The 20323-nt window shown below is 34.4% G+C and overlaps 2 protein-coding genes across 4 annotated transcripts in view; one reads left to right on the top strand and one right to left on the bottom strand.

Annotated features, from left to right (window-relative positions):
- Positions 1-2172: 2172 nt before the first annotated feature.
- dharma lies at positions 2173-3376 on the bottom strand. The gene is given in 3 exon segments (NM_130979.3): positions 2173-2393; positions 2491-2675; positions 3013-3376. Coding segments are annotated over 3 exon segments (579 nt in total). The 5' UTR covers positions 3308-3376; the 3' UTR covers positions 2173-2294.
- Positions 3377-15802: 12426 nt separating this feature from the next.
- si:ch211-137a8.2 overlaps positions 15803-20323 on the top strand; it is a 47373-nt gene continuing 42852 nt past the window's right edge. Inside the window, exon 1 of one of the 3 annotated variants that reach the window (NM_001328091.1) lies at positions 15803-16075. The gene's annotated coding sequence lies outside the window, so the exon portion shown is untranslated. The remainder of the gene's footprint in view (positions 16076-20323) is intronic. The other 2 variants (XM_087283332.1, XM_087283331.1) reach the window with 2 other exon arrangements.

The raw sequence follows: 20323 nt of genomic DNA on the forward strand, positions 1-20323 counted from the left end.
AGATCATGTCAACGCAGCTTAACATAGAAGTTCTAGTAAATTGAAATTGTGTCAGTCCAGTTTTCAGAGTTCAGTTCAGTGTGGTTTAAATTTCACTGCTGAAAGTCCAAACACTGAGGAGCAAATCCACCAATGCGCAGCTCCACAAGTCACAAACCAAGCAAGCAAGTGGCGATAGTGGTGAGGAACAAAACTTCACCATGTTGACGAAAGTAAGGGAAAAAAAATTGAGAGAAACCAGACTCAGTTGGGCAAAACCCTTTCACCTCTGGCCAAATTTCTTGTGCAGAGCTGCTGTCTAGGTGCCAGGGGCTGAATAAGGTTAGACGTCCATCACTTGAGATGCTGCAAATGTGACTAGGTCACTGGCGGGTGTTCAGGCTGGCCCATGGGATCCATAAGGAGACTAGTCTGTCACTGGGGTCTTTCAGGAATCAGTCTCATGCTCTCCACTCCTCCATGACCGCCACAGCATCTGCTTGGAATACGGCCTGTTCCAGGGTTATGGAGACTTCTAGAAGTCCTTGCTGGAATCATCTCTTCACAGGACTTGGATCACATCAATGGCGCTGCAATGAAATTACATTGACATGAAATTAAATGTTAATTAACCTGAAATAAAATCATGAGAATACATTTTATGAATTATTAATTATTTAATGAATTAAATAAACAGTCCTAATAAGTGGATACATTAATAGAGTGGGACACATATCCTATAGTAACTTTTTAAATTTAAAACATGAAATGGTCATCTCTTACTGCTGACTAGTTGTTTATCTCTTTTCTTGAATAAAGTTAACACAAATCACAAATATGGGTTTTCGTTAGACCAGCCTATTGTTGGCTTACACTTCTCATGATTTAAACCCATTAGTTTAAGTCTAACAGTAGGGGAGAGTGAAGACAGTTGTAACATGGGGCAGTTGCAACAAACAAGACAAATTACTCCATTCAGTAATGAGCTGGAGTGATGATGTTCATATACTTATTCTCAATTAAATCCTTCTTTAATCTAAGAGAAATCAGCCATGTGACTGTTGCTTCAGTATATAACTCATTAAAAAAAAGTTTTTTTTGAACGTTCATAAAATTTCTCATGCTGTCTAATTGTTTTTGTGAAACATTATTTATTCCCATAATGTAAATCACTGTTTTCTTAGCTGTTTCTTGATCACATTTTCAATGTAGTTTAATTTGAAAAAAATAAATATTATAATTCTTTGATTATTTAATTAATTTTAAAGTTTAAAGAAGTAGTTTAGTAAAGGTTTAGTCTAGATTTTCAGTAAATATATATATTTTTAATATTTTTTTAGGCCTGCATAATTGGTTGTTGCCTGTTCTTTTAACCCAGCAAACAATTTTGTTTAATAGACGTCTAATGCACATCTAAATAGACAGATTGGCTAAAGCAAGGCTAAACTTCGGCTGTTAGTAAAAATCTAATAGACATCTAAGAATATTCCAAAACTAGACTAGTGGTCAAAAAGGACAGATTAAACAGACTTTATGCGTAGTCTTTCTGTTTATTTGATGACTAGTCTAGTTTTGGCTTATTTTTAGACGTCTATTAGTTTTTCACTGAGAGACCAAATTTTGCCTTGTTTTAGCCAAGACGACTATGTTTAGACGTCTATTAGACATCTTTTGAAAACAAAAATGCATGCTGGAAATAGTCTATATTATATGGCCAAGTTTACACGTTTAACAAATTGACATTTTGTCTAGTTAACAAAATTTTTTTAAAAATAAAATCTGATACTTTAGATGTTTTTATTATTACATTTTAATGAATGTTGCAACTATCCCTGTGGGTTGATGCAACTGTCCCCCTGCTCGGGGTCAGTTGTAACATTTGACTTTATCTGTTCAAGGTAAAATTCTGCATATATTATCATATATACATATTACAGCAATGTTAGTGGGTGTCCAATAAACGTGGTTTTATTAAATTAAAAGTTTGTGTTTCCACAAAAAAAAATAAAAAATATCTGAGAAACTTAAGAAAATGCAAAAGATTTTGCAACTGTCCACACTCTCCCCTAATTTATGGCAATTGGAAATGAATTAATAACATTTACAGGGTTTAAAGGCCCTAAGTTGTACATTGTGCTGAGGAGAAAAATGCTGAGGAGACCATGGAAAATCTGAGAACAAACGAACCTCAAGTTAATTTGAGAAAATCATGTTTATTCATATAAAATGTACATAAGTTAAACTGTAGAACAAATGTGTATATTTTTAAAAAGACATTCCAACAAAATGTTGGCATTATTCTGTCATAAATTAGGCTAATCTGATTCCTGATGATCCTCCAGAGCTCGATTAGCGTGTTTGTCAGGGCAGGTTGTCTGTCTCTTTCTGCGTGCACGTCGATTCTTGAACCACACCTAAAATGTGAAACAACATTTTAGTCATTTTAAAATTCACATGGAAGGGCGAAGAGAGAAAGATTATGCCTAAATTAATGAAAGTACTCTGTCTTACCCGCACAGTCTCCTCGCTGAGGCCCGTGTTTTGGGCTAACTCTGCCCGGGTCTCGACGGTCGGGTAGTCGGTAACCGCGAAGAGTCGCTCGAGCTGCTCCGTCTGGTTGTCGGTAAAAACCGTTCGGATTCGACCGCGCGGTCGCTGAGCGATTGTGTGGTAGTGATTCTCAGCTGTTTCACAACCTAGATGCAATTTTACAATGAGTTATAAAAAAACACATTTTATATGGCATTTAAAAATAAAAATTATATGGCATTGTATAAATAGGCCGGTTTTATAACTACAGTATAAAAATCCTGGTTGCCTTATATTTTTAAGCTGAATCAAATTAACCTTATAAATCCATTGAACTTACTAGTTACTACCTGACTTAAAACTGCTTGCATAACTCAGAACATGATTACCTAAGTTTAATAATTACAATATAGGCCTATATTTTACAGTGTAGCATATTTATAAGTAGGCTATAAAATAAATTTCATTGTTTTATATATTTTTTAATAAATTGAAAATGCATACCGGCTACGGCATAAGGCCACGGTTGCCCTGCATAGTAAGTCGACTGGTAGTAGGAGACTGGAACGCAGCAGCAGTACATCCCTGGCCATGATGGACAAGGAAAGTTCACCATCAGTGCTGCACGATCACAGTGACCTCTACATCCTTCTTGGTAGAGCTGGTCCAGCTTTCTCAAGTGCCCCTGGAAATCTTGAGAAGATGCTGGATGATCCACTCCAGGGGATTCTGCTGTTTGCCTGCTGGTGTCTCCTAAGATGTAATCAATGGAGAAGTTTGAAAACTTCTGAGTTGCCATGTTCAAGTGTAGGGGTGCCCAAAAGCTGCGTGAGTATGTAGTACTCTCTCCTCTTGCTCTGTCTCTAAATAATGACATACAACTGGAAAGGTGTATTTGTACTCTCTGTGTCTTTTTAACTGAGGTATTAATGTATTTAATATTGGCCCATTAACACCTCTTTGTAGAAGTGGAAGTCAAAGGAAATTCAGTTTTGAAGATCCACTTTGAAGACCCTGAAACCCTTTCAACATGACACTTCAAATTAACCTGATGATGATTCTGTTTATTGATCACACTTCAACACATTAACCTGGATGCAGTGGGTTAGCAATTCTATACCTTACATTTTTAAAATAGACCATTATTATAATATATATAACTCATGCACTGGTACTACATTATTGGTACATTATTGGTACTGGTACTACATTATTTATTAGTACTTTACATTATTACTATACATAAATATTTTAATTTGTAGGATATAAACAATGTTTTAGGCTACATTAGGCTATAGCTACTGGATAAAGTTGATATTGATTAAGATTATCATAATAGGCTTGCATTATTCATTCATTTTTTCGGCTTAGTCCCTTTATTAATGAGGGGTCGCCACAGCGGAATGAACCGCCAAGCTTGCATCACTGAAAGATAAAAATGGACGAAACTTGTTCAAAGAAATTCGCGCGCTTTGAAATGAAGACGTGTGGAATTGTCCGTTCTTTGAATTTAAAATAGACGAAAGTCATTTCAATGCTTCTATTTAAATAGACTTGTAATGTTTTGATATTATATTCTTTCATTTGATTTAGTTTTAATTCGATAAATTTTTAATAACAGTTTACCTTCGCTTTTATAATTAATGTAATAGCACCAGTGAGTAACTTTCTTTTGAAGAATTCTACAGCAAGGAATTATTTTCCAGTAGCCTAGTCCCAAATAGGTAAATAAATGTCGCCATCTTGTGGTTTCTTATACAAACTTTGATAAAGCTAATAAAAAAATAAAAAATAAAACATTAGGCTACAGACCAGATTTATGGACTAAAATAATGTATGAAACACTTGTAATATAATAACATAATTTATATATTATTTTATATTTTACTGGTATCTTATTTTACTTTCTGCAGTGTCTATAAATATGAATGGCTTAAATAACAAAATGATTAATATATATATAAAAAAAAATTTTAAACAGCACCCAATAACTGCTTTGATTATGATTATATAACAGGATACCATTGAATTGCGTAACCAATCATTTATGTAGGCTGTAGCCTAGTCAATTGTACAAGGGATAAAAGGACTGTATTTATCATAGCATTACAAAAAAGGACTCTGTCTGTGAATAGACTTATTTAAAAGCCTTTAGCGTTACATATGTGCGGCATGCCAATAAATCAGGGTTAACTGAAGATTAAATGATCATGGTTGTTTTAAAGCACAAGCCAGAGCTGTAGCTTATGGACGTCACGAGCGGTCAGTCTGGCATGGCAGAGCGCGCTTTTTACAGAGCAGCAGATTCTCCCAATATAACTCAGCTTACATCATTAATATTCGATTCTTTTTAAGCTACTTGGGCTTACAAAAAATTCACATGAAAATCCCACTGAGCGGATATTAGTTTTGCCTTTTTGCCAAACGAGATCATTTGATAATCTGCAAGACTCACACAGCACATATAGGCTAGTAGGCTATACTAGAATATGAAAAGTGCATTAGTGCGTTTAATGATTGGAAAATAGACATTGCCCCTCTCACCACCCTCATTTAAAATTGATACACCTCTGTTAGTTGGCCAATCAAATCAAATCATTTACCATCAATGCGTCTCTGGTGGCTGAATTAGTGTGACGCTCAGATTTTAATGCAGGGTAAAAAATAGGTAAGATTTAATATTTGACACCTGTTCTACATTAGAAATGTGCATTTTCTATTAGAAATGTAAAACAACAAAAATAATTTGTGAATTTTGTGTCAAAAGCACTAAAGCGCACAGTTACAGTTCTTTAAGTTTTTGTAGGCTACTTCTGAAATGCTATAATTCTTTCAATATGTGGATTTGTTTTGTTGTTCAGTCTTAATTCTTTAAATGTTAAGTGTATATGAGTTCACATCTGTTTTTATGTAGTTATTCTCTTGCATTTTGAACATTTCCAAATGATCAAAGCACAAAGATGAAAGTGTGTCCCATTTTACTAATTAGTCTGTCCCAATATACTCCAAAACTGCTGTAGAATAAATAAAAACAGTCAAAACCCTTAGCAAGAGATACAAGAAATAATGTTCAAAAATTCATAGAGTAGATTTATTGACATTTTGTTTTCTTCATGTAGCCAAATCAATCAGAAAGGACATTTTACTCAACATATTTATTCATTATTTTCCCCTTGGCTTTCATTTCAGAGGTCACCACAGCAGAATGAACTGCCAACGTATCCAGCATATGTTTTACGCATGTGGATGCCGTTTCAGCAGCAACCCAAACTGGGAACCCCCAACAAGTTATTTTATGGTATTTTGAAATGTGAAAGTTTGTACAAAATGAATTTTAAAATACTTTTTATTCATGTTGTTTAAGCTGCATTCTTAAGTTTATATATTCTAAAAAAAACAATAGTTACTATTTTAAATTAAAGGGATTCACCCCAAAAAAAAAAAAATTCTGCCAACACTTACTCACCCTAAATTGTTCCAAACCTGTTTGGGTTTTCTTTTTCTTCTGAAGAAACCTGTATTCATTAATTTCCATAGCATTTATTTTTCTGCAGTCAGTTTATCAGAATACCTTCTTTATTTTTTATTACAATAATTAAAATAATAAAGGTATAAAACCACTTAGAGGAAACTAAATAGAGAATATTTAGTTCATTAGATATATCTCTTTAACTTAGCAAGTAATTCAAACAAATGACATGGACTTACACTGCAAAAACTTTTCTTACTTAGATTTACTTAGATTTACTTTTTGTCTTGTTTCCAGTCCAAATATCTAAAAATTCCTAAATCAAGAAGCATTTTTATCTAGACAAGAAAAACATATTGTCTTGTTTTAGGAAATAATATGCCAAAATAAAGCGAGTTTTTTCTTAAAACAAGCAAAAGTAATCTGCCAATGGAGTAAGAGAAATAATTTTATGTCAAAGAAAAACAAGACTATTTTTATTACCCCATTGGCAGACTAATTTGCTTGTTTAAAGGAAAAACGTACTTTATATTTGCATATTATTTCTGAAAACAAGACATTATGTTTTGCTAGTCTATAAAATGCTTCTAGATCTAAAATCTAAGATAAGCAATTTCTTTTACTTAAAATATACAATTAAATATTGTACAAGTTGAAAAAAATAATTTTTAAATAACCTTGAACATATATTATCATGACTTTCTCATAATATACTTTTACATTGCATTACTCTTGTAAATAAAGATCACTGTTACAGCCCAGCTTTATTGTTCTGTTTACTCTTAATGTATTAAATTCAAACTCTACATTCTATTGAATATGAAATTCAATGCCCTGGCATATCCCCACCCTGCTGGAACAGATCAGTTACACAGATTTAGTTTCAAGATCGAATGAATGATCCTAACAACTTGTAAGCCATTTGATGTAGATCATTCATTAAAAAAGGCAATCCTGTAGATCAAACCGAGATCCCAATTTCAAAAGCAGGATAAAAGAGCACCAACAGTCTTTGTTTAATCACTCGGTATCGTCCACTTCAGCAATCACTCGCACTAAACAAACCTCATTTGCATGAGAAAGGCAACAGTCTGATTCAGAGCGCTGAACTGAATCATATGGTTGACCCATATTCAGTTCTGCGATATGTTTAGAGAACATCCAGTGTGGTTGTATACGCATCCATCTGTACAGCCAGGGTTTGCACAATACCACTGACAAGCACTGATATGATTTGGTCCAACAGGCAATTAACAAATGCATGACCTCCTCCAAACAGAGCTGGATGCTCATTGAGATCCTCCAACTATGCTGCTCTGCCAAATCAAACTGATGTGGGGATGAAATTCAAGCTCCAGTGAGTTGGATAGAAAGTACAAAAAGGGAAGTCGAACTATTCCAATCTGGAACAATCAAGCGAGGGCGTTTTTGAAGGTTACTCCTGGATCTTTTTTCAATGGAGTGCGTTTACTATATTCAACTGGCGTTTGTTTGAATTTGGCATATTTGGGCCACAACAGTTGTAGTTGGTCTCAGAAATAGACCGGGCAGATGGTGCTTGGATTTAAGATTAGCTGAGTCATTCTTTGCTAAGGGAATAAGCCCTGATGGTGAATTATGCATCTGCAAAAAAATAATTTGGGGCTGAAACATGCCTATAATAGTCTAAGGAACAGTTGCTGAAATTGCTCTTTTCATACTAGACTATTTTTTTGTAATCTTACACATTATTCAAGTGCATTGTACACTTAAAAAAATATTCTTTGGATTTACTCAATTTTTTAAGGTAAACACTGTAAAAAATCCAACTTGAAAAAAAGGTTGAAATTACTTGTTGTTTTTTTTTGTTGGTTTGGCAAAAATCTGTAAAAAATGTCTGTACAACTACATTTAACACGTTTACCTAACCTAAATTAAAATTTTCTTCATTCTTTCATTAAGTTAAAAAGATTTGTAAGCAAAATTTTGCAAGCATCATTGCAGTAGTATTTTGTTGTTGTTGTTGTTGTTAAAAATAATGACATTAATGGTATTATTGGTGTTACTATTATTTTTTGTCGTTATTGTTAGAGTTAGAAATACTGTAACCTTTATTTTTTCAAGTGAGGAGGTCTGAGGTTAACTCAACTTAAAGTAACAAGGTGAACTTGCAAAGTTTTGCATATAAAACTAATATGTATATTTTGTATTAACTCCCTCATTTACTGCTAAGCATTGTGATTTGAACATTTCTATATAATACATTGCTTTTATTCCTCTGTGTGTGTGTGCTTTTTTCTCTTCTCCTGAGCTAGTGACAGCCAGGTGAACTACTGTATTAAAGGCCAAGCTTCTTCTTGACTGTTCCAGATGGCTGGAAAAGCAACTCGTATCTCATCCCAGGTAAAAGTGTCTGCATCAGGTCGGCTTGATTTGTTACCCCGCCACAAAGCAATTAGAATTACGAACTGTGTGTCACAGACTCAGTCGAGCATCTGAAGGTCAAGTTTTCAAATTCAGCTCTACACAAGCTGCTCCTGATATAGCGAGAGCAAATGCCATCGAATACATGTATGCTAAGAAAAGGTGGTTATCACAATGAACAAAAATTAGAGTTATATTAATCAAACTGTGGTTCGTAAAAAGTCTTTAGAGAGTAATACAGTACATCTCCTCCTGAGACCCAAAGATAAAAAAAAATATTTTTTATGTGATTTCCTACATCATTTGGGTTAAAAAAAAATGTTTACAATTTAGAGTTTTTACATTTTGTTATTATTTTTAATTTTCAGCATGTCCACTGAAGTGGACCACAGGGCCATTTTAGTTCAAAACGACCGCCACTCAGATAACAAAACTGTACAGGACATGGCTGTAAAGGAATATTAATCCATTATTAATAATATTAGTGATGATAATCCAAAATAAATTTAACATAAAAGCAATTTAAATCTTATTGTCATTTTCTAATTGTCTTTAATTCCAAATGTTTGATTGTCAGACTCTAAATCAAAATATACCTCAACTATTTTATAAAGAATCCTCTCTGCTTCAGTTCTGCCCCCTAAAACATGCAGTCATTAATTGCATCAAGATGGTCTTGGTGTCCACTACAGTGGACATTTAAAAAAGGATGATATTTTGAAACACAAACAAGTTAACAGCTTTGAAAGCTAAATGTATAGTTCCTGACACTTTAATAAACAAATGTACATGTAATAATATTAATAGTAAAAAAAACATTTAAAGCTAAATTTTACATACCTCTCTCCTTTCCATAAAAGGTGCTTTTTTTGTATGTTAGCCATTTTGGATGCAGTGTAAGAAGTGGTTCCTAGCATGCCAGCCAATCAAATGACATATCACTAGAAAGCCCAGGGTGTCATCTGAACAGTACAATAGGACTTGAAAGAGTAGCTCAAAAAAGTCAAAGAAAATTAATGAAAACACAATATACAGAGGACACAAGTCAATGTCTCAGGAGAATATATATGTGTTCCTAAATTGTTGCAATAAATGATAAAGCATCAAAAGATGTAATTAAGTAATTTAAAACAATAAAATTACCTTTTATACAATAGTTCTGTCTTGTTCTTGAATTTGATAGCCATGCGATATTCTGCCAGTAGCAGCACTCATCCAGCCTCTTCACCTTTCACCTTTATGTATCACTCCGCCCACATACAGCAACAACCAGAGGACACTGTTTGACAAATATTCCTGTTGCTGGGCAACATGATGTACTTTTGAGGCTTTTAGTCGAGAATGTAGTTGTTTAGATTGCAACTATGCAGTTTATTTAAAACGATAGTGCCTATTTTAAAATATTTTACATTTCTGAAGGACAGCGCGTCGGCAGTCATTAGCCTGTCATTGAGCAGACCAAAGACGGTTGACATTGTCTATCCACAAGATGGTGACAGGACCATATAATAAGGCCTTAGAAGATTAAAACAGCGTCATTTCAAACTACAGGTGATCAAATCATAATACAGGTAAGTGATATTCTATGTCAGAACTGTTGAAAGAAAGAAGAAATGCCTGCATATGTTCCTTATCGCAAACACAACAGCAATCTGGTAGTGATTGTGCAGCTTTTTTCTGAGTTAATTATTGTGATATTCCGATTGCAACAGAGAAATACTGTAGACTGTAATAGACTGTACAACTGTAAGGGGATATCTCTGTAGACAGATGGCATTTTATGTCACGATCAACCTTATAATCTTAAAATGTAAGCAAAATAACCTGTTTTGTCTTCCCATTACGCTAGAGAATCATTCAAATAGCTCTAAAGTGATGCTGGTGAAGTATCAATAGTTTCTGCTGTTTTGACGTCAGCTGCAGACGGGAAGCAATGGCAGAAGAAAGTAGTTTCTAATACAAAAGGGTTTTTAGACTCTCCGTGAACGGTTATATAAACACAAAATCACACTAGTAGCAGTGCAATGTGGCTGTATATCATCACTGGTGGGACACTAAGGCACTCGGCCTGTGGCATCGTGCCAACGCACGCCTCCTGCCAGTGCTAATATGCAGCCATATCGCACTGCTACATGTGTGATTTTGCTCATATATATTATCTAACTGAGTTTTTGCAGGGATTTCTAATAGGACAAAATAGTGCTAAATGCTGAAATAAAAAAGAAAAATAGGAAAAATAAACAGATCTTTTTTCTTGCATCTGATATTTTTATAGCTCTGAAGGGAACTGATTTCAGTAAGTGACTTTGAAATTATATTCAGTATAAAAATAAATATAGAAATACATGTGAATTGAATATAAATTAGTTTTTAAACTTATAATATACCTTAAACAGCAGATATAGTTGTAGTCTTCAATAAACCAAGCACAAGACATGTGGATTGATCCAGAGTCAAACAAGTGACTGTCATTTGGGTCAATGCATAAAGGATTAGTTCAAAAACGCTGATTCATTTAATTGCTGTGAAACATTCATTTTTATAGTTTCGGTCATTTACTTTGTTCAAAAATACAGCTGATCTATGCACTGTAAAACAAATTACCGCTGCCTAAAATATTTTTAGTTAAATCAACTTAATTTTTCTGGTTATTTAACCAACCAACTAAAAATATTAAGTTAAACTTTTTTTAAACAATTTTTCTTAGTTGAAACATAATCACTTAATTCAACTAACGTAAAAAGTATTTGTTGTCATGAATTTATATATATATATATATATATATATATATATATATATATATATATATATATATATATATATATATATATATATATATTTCCAGAGGAAACCCACACAAACACGGGGAGAACATACAAACTCCTCACAGCCAACTGACCCATACTCGAACCAGCGACCTTCTTGCTGTGAGGCAACCGTGCTAACCGCCTATCTATATGTCACTGAATAACTATGTGAAAAGCTCTTGTTTAATGGATACATCCTTATAGTACCCATTTAACGTTGACATATTTTTGGAGCATTTTTCTCCCGGTTACGTGATTAATTGCGTCAAACATCCTATTGAAATTTCTATGCACGTTATAGACTAATCTCCTCGGAGGGAAAAACGTCAGTCTGCAGGAAATGAAATAGGATGTTCAGCTCGCTCTGTAGAGTAGCTTAAGATAATAATATTTCTCTGGAGGACTGCGTTATTAACAGTAGATTTTACAGAGTCGATTAATCATCTCCGCAACCCGGTTCTGACCGAACATGCTCAGTAGACTGTGGAGGCCACATAAGGTGAAACAGAGAGGGGGAGAGGGCTACGCTAAAATATTAAACACCCAAGACAAGATTCAGACAACACGGTCTCTTTTTATTTTTATTTTTTTAGACATGAGGCATTTGAGTGAAAATGTTGAGGCTCATTTGGTGCGCGCTTCTTTGCTGGATGAAACACAGCAGTGACCTAATTTCATCTGCTTTGGCTCGCAAGCTTGCAAATGCGAACAAAGCCCCCAGTGTCCTTTGAAACCCCTCCAAATAAGACATCTTATATTAGCACACTCATTTGACACGCTTTGAGGTTTACAGTTCTGCTATGAAAGGATGATTTTGACGAAGCCCGACATCAAAGGATGACGACGAATGTGTTAAACGGTCTACAGAACGACCAGAAGAGGGAGACATTCCATCAGAAGACTCCCATCTGGATGACGACATTGCATAATTACAATAACATTGAATGATTCATAGGAAGAATGGAAGTTAATTTATGCAAACTGACATAACTGTGTCATACTTTCTGTTTGTCAGGTTTATGCTGTCTGCAGAAAAGCAGCAACCGTTTGAACGTAATCAAATCAAAACGGCTTTGAAGGTGAGCTCATCATGCATTCATAGGCCAAATATCATACATAATATAGGCCGTTTTAAAATTATATATAAATAAATAAAATTAAGAGACCTCTAGACAATTTTAGGTTTCTCTGAATTTTAATGTATTTGAGTAAAAAAAATTTTTTTGATATGCAGAAATTTATTCATATTTTGAAATGTAAAATGTAATAAAAGATGTATTGTTTGCTTAAAATTCTGACAATGCTCTAAATGCTCTAAACAAAAAGTTCATACACCTCAATAACCTTTCTGCTGTGTCATAAGGAGGATCATGAGTGAACAACGCAAGTATCGTTTTTCGAAGTGAACTGTCCCTTTAAATCATTGCTTTTGGCTTACAATGAAGCTTGTGACCTTTTCACCTCTCACCCTCAGTGGACACATCTCTATTGTTTCGTGTTCTTGCACATTTGGGGGCTTCTCTTTAGCTGCACAAAGCCAGTAAATGCACTCCACTGCATAATTACACTGTGTTTTATTCATAATTAGCAGAGTGACCGATTGATTTTGACGTGAGCGCTGAATCACTCAGAGTTATGAACATATGCAGGAGCTGCACCTCCTTACTCGATGAGGAACGAGACAAATGGCGACTGCATGAGTGAACACAGGGTACATGAGTGAAGGTTGGCCAGTGGATCCTGTACCCTGGTGTATTGGTACCGTCTGCTCACACATGCTCTTCAAGGGGGCTAAATGGTATCCTGCCAAGTTCATATCCAGCAGTTGTCAGACAGCAGAGACTGCACTGGCCCCCTTATGGGACCTTTTTCTTTGTTTCCCCACAATCAACAAAGGAGTTCCTATGGGAGATCTGCCTATTACAGTGAGCTAATCCATCCTGCAAATACAACATGCATGCTGCAGTTTCCTAGGCACTGAGCAGTGCTTTTTGAAAGAAGCACACTGTTGAAGTCAGAATTATTAGCCCTTCTGAATTATTAGCCCCCTTTATTTATTTAGGAGAGATTTTAGCCCCTTTCACACAGTGATACCGGAAAATATCCGGAAAATTTACGGAACGACTTTACCGGTATGTTCAAAAAAGCGCTGTTCACACAGGCGAGGACGTTACGGAAATTTTCCGGAAAAGAGCATTCACACATCCATTCCAAAATACCGGTAAATTCTGACATCATTCACCACAAATGAGCTTTAAACGGCTGCGCTTGTATTTGTAAACATTTGACTAAATTACAAACTCTTTTGATGATCAATATTGTAAACAACTTTCACAGGATCATATTCGCATATCGAGATGTTCATAATATGTGCGTGTGCTGCCGCTCACAGGCTGTTTCATGGGCACACGCAAAGCTTGAAGGTAAACAAACAACGGCTTATCATAAGCATCTTATCGATGATTATTTGCACAGTTGGCATTAAGGAGAACATATAAACGTTATCTGACTAACTTCTAGCAGCTAAATGCGTCTGGAAAAATATTCAAAGGCTTTTATTCTCACAAACCGCGCGGACGTAAATGCGTCTGACTGTTGTGATTGGCTAAAGCAGAAGTCTTACGTCAGCACGTTTTAGACGTGAACGCGCTTATTCCGGAAATATTCCTTCTGCGTTCACACAGCGCAGCATTCCGGCAAATTGCCGGTAATGTTACAACTTCTCTTTCCGGAAAATAGCCAGAACGAATTTACCGGTATTTTCAAAAAGGACCTGTTCACACATACAACCTTTCCGGAAAATTGCCGGTAATTTTCCGGAAAGGTCTGTATGTGTGAAAGGGGCTTTTCTCTACACATTTCTAAACATAATAGTTTTAATAACTCATTTCTAATTAATTTTCTGATATTTTATCTTTGCCATGTTGACAGTAAACAATATTTTACTACATATTTTAAGACACTTCTATACAACTTAAAGTGACATTTAAAGGCTTAACTAGGTTAATTAGGTTAACTAGGCAGGTTAGGGTAATTAGACAAGTTATTGTTTATTATGTTTTGAACTGTAGACTATCAGAAAAAATATATAGCTTCAAGGGGCTAAAAATGACCCTAAAATGTTTTTTTTTAAAATGTAAAACTGCTTTTATTCTAGTCAAAATAAAACAAATAAGACTTTAATAACAAGAAAAGATATCACCAGACATACTGTGAAAATTTTCTTGCTCTGTTAAACATCATATGGTAAATATTTAAAAAATAAAATAAAATTCAAAGGGGGGCTAATAATTCTGACTTCAACCGTATATACAGGCCTGTAGCCTGTTGTTCATTTGTCATATTTTGACTGCTATGGCATCATAAATGGTGGAAATAACCCATTGAAAAAAGGTTTTAAGACCAAGTGGAATCCTCTGTTGGCTGTCATTTCAGTGTGACTTCAGCTAATCAGTTTTCGCCAGTGCACACAATTATTTTTCATGAGTTTAACATCCAGCTAAGCAAGAAAACATACAATCTGATGTAAGCAAAGTTATCTTTTACTACTTTATTGTTTTTGAATGGAGAAAATAAATAAAAGTAACTTTTATTCTAAATCTTGGACCTTGACAAATGAAAAGGTGTAAAGCACCAGAAGCGACCATTTGGTTGTTGTTGTTGTTATGCATGAATTTCTGTGGTTATGATGACCATCCGACAATCTATTTCAGCTAAAATAGTGCTTAAAATGTCACTAAAATGCAGGATTTAAATCTCACAATTAAATAGTAGCCTAAACGAGGTCTATAAATGCAAAAAAGAGCAAAAAAAGAACAACCCCTTTCACCAGGCTGGCTACGGGTCTGATATATTTATATATATAATTATATATAATTAATATCATTATATGATACGGTTTGATTTTTATTTTCAGTTGAATTTTACTCAGTCTCACAACATAGTTCATTTAAGTTAATTCCTAATTGTACTTGAATTATTACGCACATGGCTACTTAAGAGTGTACGTATTATATTGAATGCGGAATTATTATGCTGCATTATTTAAATATGCACTTTCTAATGAAAATTTGAACAACCCAATGTTCTCTGAAGGATGGTTCTGAATATGCATAGCATATAACATTATTTTTTAAAATACATATTTCAATAATTCTTATAAATATGATTTTATGATCTGTATAGTAAAAACCCCTTTACAAGCATACAGGCCTATTTGTGTGTTAAGATTCAGAAATTAATTTTCATGAATGACATGACTTAATTTCCAAAATAATAACATTGCAGTGATAATTGCACACAAATCTTTAAATATTACTGAACTTTATTAATTTAGTTCCAGAATATATCAACATTTAAAAATACAAATCTACATTGCAGCATTTTAGTATAAAAATAAGTATTAAAAAAAAGTAGAAAGCAAAGAAACATTAGGAATCAAAAAAGATACAGTATTTCATTCCCATGTAGCTGAGCACAATCTTTCTCTCCTTTTCCAAACCAACATCATATCGTATTTCCACGTAAATAAACACCCGTGTCGGAAGTCACGCAGCTGAGTTGTAAAGGTGAGGAGGCGGAGCGCGTGGACTGCTCGGGGGCGTGGCTTCGCTTTACCTGTGTCAGGTGACGTTTCAATTTGCTTACAACTCAAAAGTCTGATAGCTGTGCTAAGTCACTCGAAACAGCGAGCTTCTTTTTATCTTACAAACTAACTTCGAGTGGTTTCCGTTTGATGCGTGTTAGCAGCAAAGCATACCTAGCATTTCAAAGCTGATCAGAAGTATTTTAACCCTGAGGATGAAAACTTTTGCACCTGTGTGATTCCTGAAACCTCGAGGGATTCCCTGAAGCAGACAAGTGAAAGCTTGGAGTTACATGTTTGCACGTAAGTGTTAGAAGGAATTATATAACATTATAGCGCATTTTAAGTAGACAAAATATCGCCTGCAAACATTTTCCACGTGCATCTGCACCGCGTTTGGCGTTTAACGTCAGCTCGCGAGTTTTATCATCAATGTGGTGTATAAATACAAACATCCTCGTGCACTTTCTAAAAAATAAGCTATTATAATGACTAACTAAAACACATTTTATATTAAATATGACTTAAATTCAACGTAAACACGCGACAAACGTTTTGGGAAAAGTACCAGATGGTAATTTCTCATTTAGCCTGCATAGAGGGTTGAGCTTAAGTACGTACAAACCATTGTTTAGAAAGTATTTAAATGTGTGTTTGTGTTGATGTGTAATGGTATGCATGAGTCACCAGCTGGGTGACAACACTAGGCCATCAGGTTACAGACTAATACTGAATGTGATCCACACTGCCCATTGATTATCCCTGCAATGACATCTGATGCCTCTTGTTGTAGTCAGATGTGAACTGGCCTTGTATTCTGGGTCAAAGATCTTTTGTTGTCAATCTAATTAAGTATATTGTGCTTAAATTGAGTTTCCAACCATAATCAGTCAAAGAGAAGGCCTTTATGACCCGTTTTTGTTTTTTTTAAACAAAGTTTCTAGCCTAAAGATCCATAGTAAAGGCTGAGATCTACTCAAAATTATAATACAGCAATTTAGCAATAGAAAGAATATAAGATACTAGAGCTTGTGTTTTCCATGTATAGTAGTAGTCACAGTGTCTGTATTTACAGCCCTGTGCATTTTCTTAACCAGCTTCATAATGTCAATGATAAGGTTGAACTTCATAAGTTTGACTCTGAACTCCATGAGGCTGATGATAAGGTTGAACTCGTGATGATCTGAAACTCTTAAATGAGCAGTTTCAGTGCAGGCCTTCTTTTATCTGGACAATCTCTCATCCTAGCAAGCATTTGTAAAGAAATTCAAAAGCAGACAATTTATATTTGTCTTTAGATGAGGTCTTTAAGTTTGGAAGTTCAGTAATGTGTGCGTTATTTTACTCAGTAGTGTCAGTTTTAGAAATTGAGGTAAAGTTGGTTTTATATTCACACATTCAGACTTTCTCTTTAAAAATTTAATCTCCAGAAAAGTATTGTTTACAGATTCTAAATCTGCAAAACCTATTATCGGCCAATGAGTATCAAAGTACAACAGTGTTCACAGTCAATTAAATAGTGCTAATGCTGTCTTGAAGTCATTCTTGCATGCCGTTTCACATAGAATATTTAAATTAAACAATATAGGGTCCATGTCACAGTGAAGGAATGTGCGACTATAAAACCAACTTTACCTTAACAATTTAGTAGTGGTTTGTTATTTTGTGTGTGTGTGTGGTTTCCCTTGGATAATTTTTCAAAATTTAATTTTATATACACAGGAAATCAACATCTTGGCTCACAGATTGTACTTAAACCTTTGTAATAATAATTTAGTTTTATTAAAATATATATGGTATATATGGTTGATTCTAATGTATTTTTTTAAATGAAGGATTGATCTTAGTTAGTTTTTATTCCCTTTAAAAAATTGTTTTAATTAAATTTTTAATTAATCACTTATTGATAAATTATTGTTTTTTTATATATATATATATATATATATATATATATATATATATATATATATATATATATATATATATATATATATATATATATGTATATATATGTGTATGTATATATATATATATATATATATATATATGTGTATGTATATATATATATATATATATATATATGTGTATGTATATATATATATATATATATATATATATATATATATATATATATATATATATATATATATATATTAATATTGTTGTTTACAGCGTAATCTCTGGTTACTGCTCTCCTGACATCATAATCAGAATGACATTTGAATGTTGAATAATTCATGGTCAGACAGCTGATTGTGAGTTAACAATTGCATATTAGCTTTTTTTCATTTATCTGAGTGGATTTCAAGGCTGCATGACTTGAAGTGAATCAGTGTTGTCTTTCTTTTTTTTCCTAGACATCTCAATCTTATCTCAATCTTTTTTCAGAGACCTTCCAGTGAGCCCTTTAAAAAACAATTACTTGTCTTGCAGTCAATATTCCCTCTAATTTGATGTTTGCTTTAGTTAGTTTTTCAAATGTAGTTGTAAACCCAGTGATTTCATTACCAAACTCGACAAACTAGAGTTTAAATGTAAAATGGAGTAGAAAATCCTCCTGCTTGAGCATGTCCTGCTCTTTAGGCTTTTTTTCTGTGGCTTTCCCCTTTAGTCTAAGTGGATTTATTTGAATAATGTTGGTTAAAGAACGTATGTTGGTTGTTAAGCGCAAAAGAGAGCTTTCTGCTTTGTCTTTTCTTCCTAAATATGCCCTCGCAGGCCTATTGTGCTTCAATTCAGGCTATAGATGCATTCAACAAAACGCACTTCTTGGCCAGAATGACACCATGCTGAGTTTAATGATGAATGGCATCATGCATCGCTAGTAATTGGCCATTCAGTCTAATGCTGCTTCTGGCTTTCATTGTAAGTTCTTTCTCCTCACTGTTGCTGCTTGTGGGTTTGGTTGCTGAAACTGCATTTGCCCCCTGAGCAGAGCTTCATTTGAATGGTAGGAGTCAGGTTTCACCAACACTTGTAAGGAATGAATGACAGTTTTGTGTTCTTGCTTTCATGGATGAGGAAAGTAGAGGAGGACAAAGGTGATCTGTGATTTTTAGGTTAGCTTTGACTTTAGTTTTATGCACGGATGTCATCTGTGTTTGCAGGTAAATTGAAGTCATAGATCATTTAATGAGGACAATATAATTGTATATTTGTTTGTTTGTGGTTGTAAATGTCTTGAAAATCGTCTAAAAGATTTGTAATATTTATAGTTGTGTAATTGAATAATTTTTCATTAGCATTATTTACAAATCTTTGTGTAAGTTTGTTAATATGCTATTCCATTTATTTATATTATAATTATATTTTTGTTTAAGGAATTTTATTTGTATTATGTATATTGTTGATAGTATTCAGATGATTGTTTTTGAATTCATATTATATTTTTACAATACATTATTTGTTGTAGTAATATTAGTAATTTAAAGTTTATTTGTATACATACATATATTAATAATAATATATTTTTACTGCATAACTTAAACAAACAATAGTAAATAAACAAGCAATATGTAAATAAATTAGATAATATTGACCTTATCCTTAACTTGTGAGTGGGTGCAGCCACTGGAATCTTTTTGGCTCAGCCTATGTGTGGACACATAACCCCTGGCTGTCGGCGTTGCTGACGTGCACGTCTCAAAAAATGTAACGCGTAGCGCAAGCTGTGTGATTGGTCGGCTTGGTGGCGCCGATGAGTGTGGGCAGAGGTGAAAGCCACGCGAGCGTGATGCAGCGGGTTTTTACAAGTGTGGAGTCCCGTAAAGGTGCTTCGAATAGAGACTGTTGTTTTGTGTTTACCTTTTGAGTAAAGTTGTTACACGTCCGCTGGTTCCCGCCTTAAAATGAACGAATTTGAGCCACTTGTACATTTAGGGAAGTGTTCAGAAAAAACAAAACACTAGCGAAGGAACTTGACACAGAGGAACATAAACACCTCACTGCCAACTAGCATTTCGGAAGTGTATTGCAGAGCAATAGAAATAGCATGCAGAAGTATAAATGCACTTATCCAGCATATGTTTTACACAGTGGATGCCCTTACAGCTGCAATCCATCTCTGGGAAACGTCCACATGCACTTATTCACACTTGTACACTACGGACAATTTAGCCTACCCAATTCACCAGTACTGCATGTCTTTGGACTGTGGGGGAAACCGGGGCACCCGGAGGAAACCCATGTGAAAGCAGGGAGAACATGCAAACTCCACACAGAAATGACATCTGACCCAGCTGAGGCTCGAACCAGCAACTTTCTTGCTGTGAGGTAACAGCACTACCTACTGCGCCACTGTGTTGCCCTATAGTATAAGTTCTTAAGAATAATTTACTTTGAAAATTTTTATATTCCTTTAAAAGTAACCTCCACATAAGTTTATTTCCATCCTTCGATAGAGCGGAGCAATGTGATACTAGGCATAAATGTTTTAAAACACTTATTCACAGTGTACATGTGTCTGTTACCTCATTACAAATACACGTAAACATTGAAAATCTCACAATATGCAGTTAAACAAATCAAAAGACCTTTATGCCACTTTGGGGT

The sequence above is a fragment of the Danio rerio genome, chromosome 15 (assembly GCF_052040795.2).
Source record: "Danio rerio strain M-AB ecotype USA chromosome 15, GRCz13ab, whole genome shotgun sequence".
Classification (NCBI taxonomy): Eukaryota; Metazoa; Chordata; class Actinopteri; order Cypriniformes; family Danionidae; genus Danio; species Danio rerio.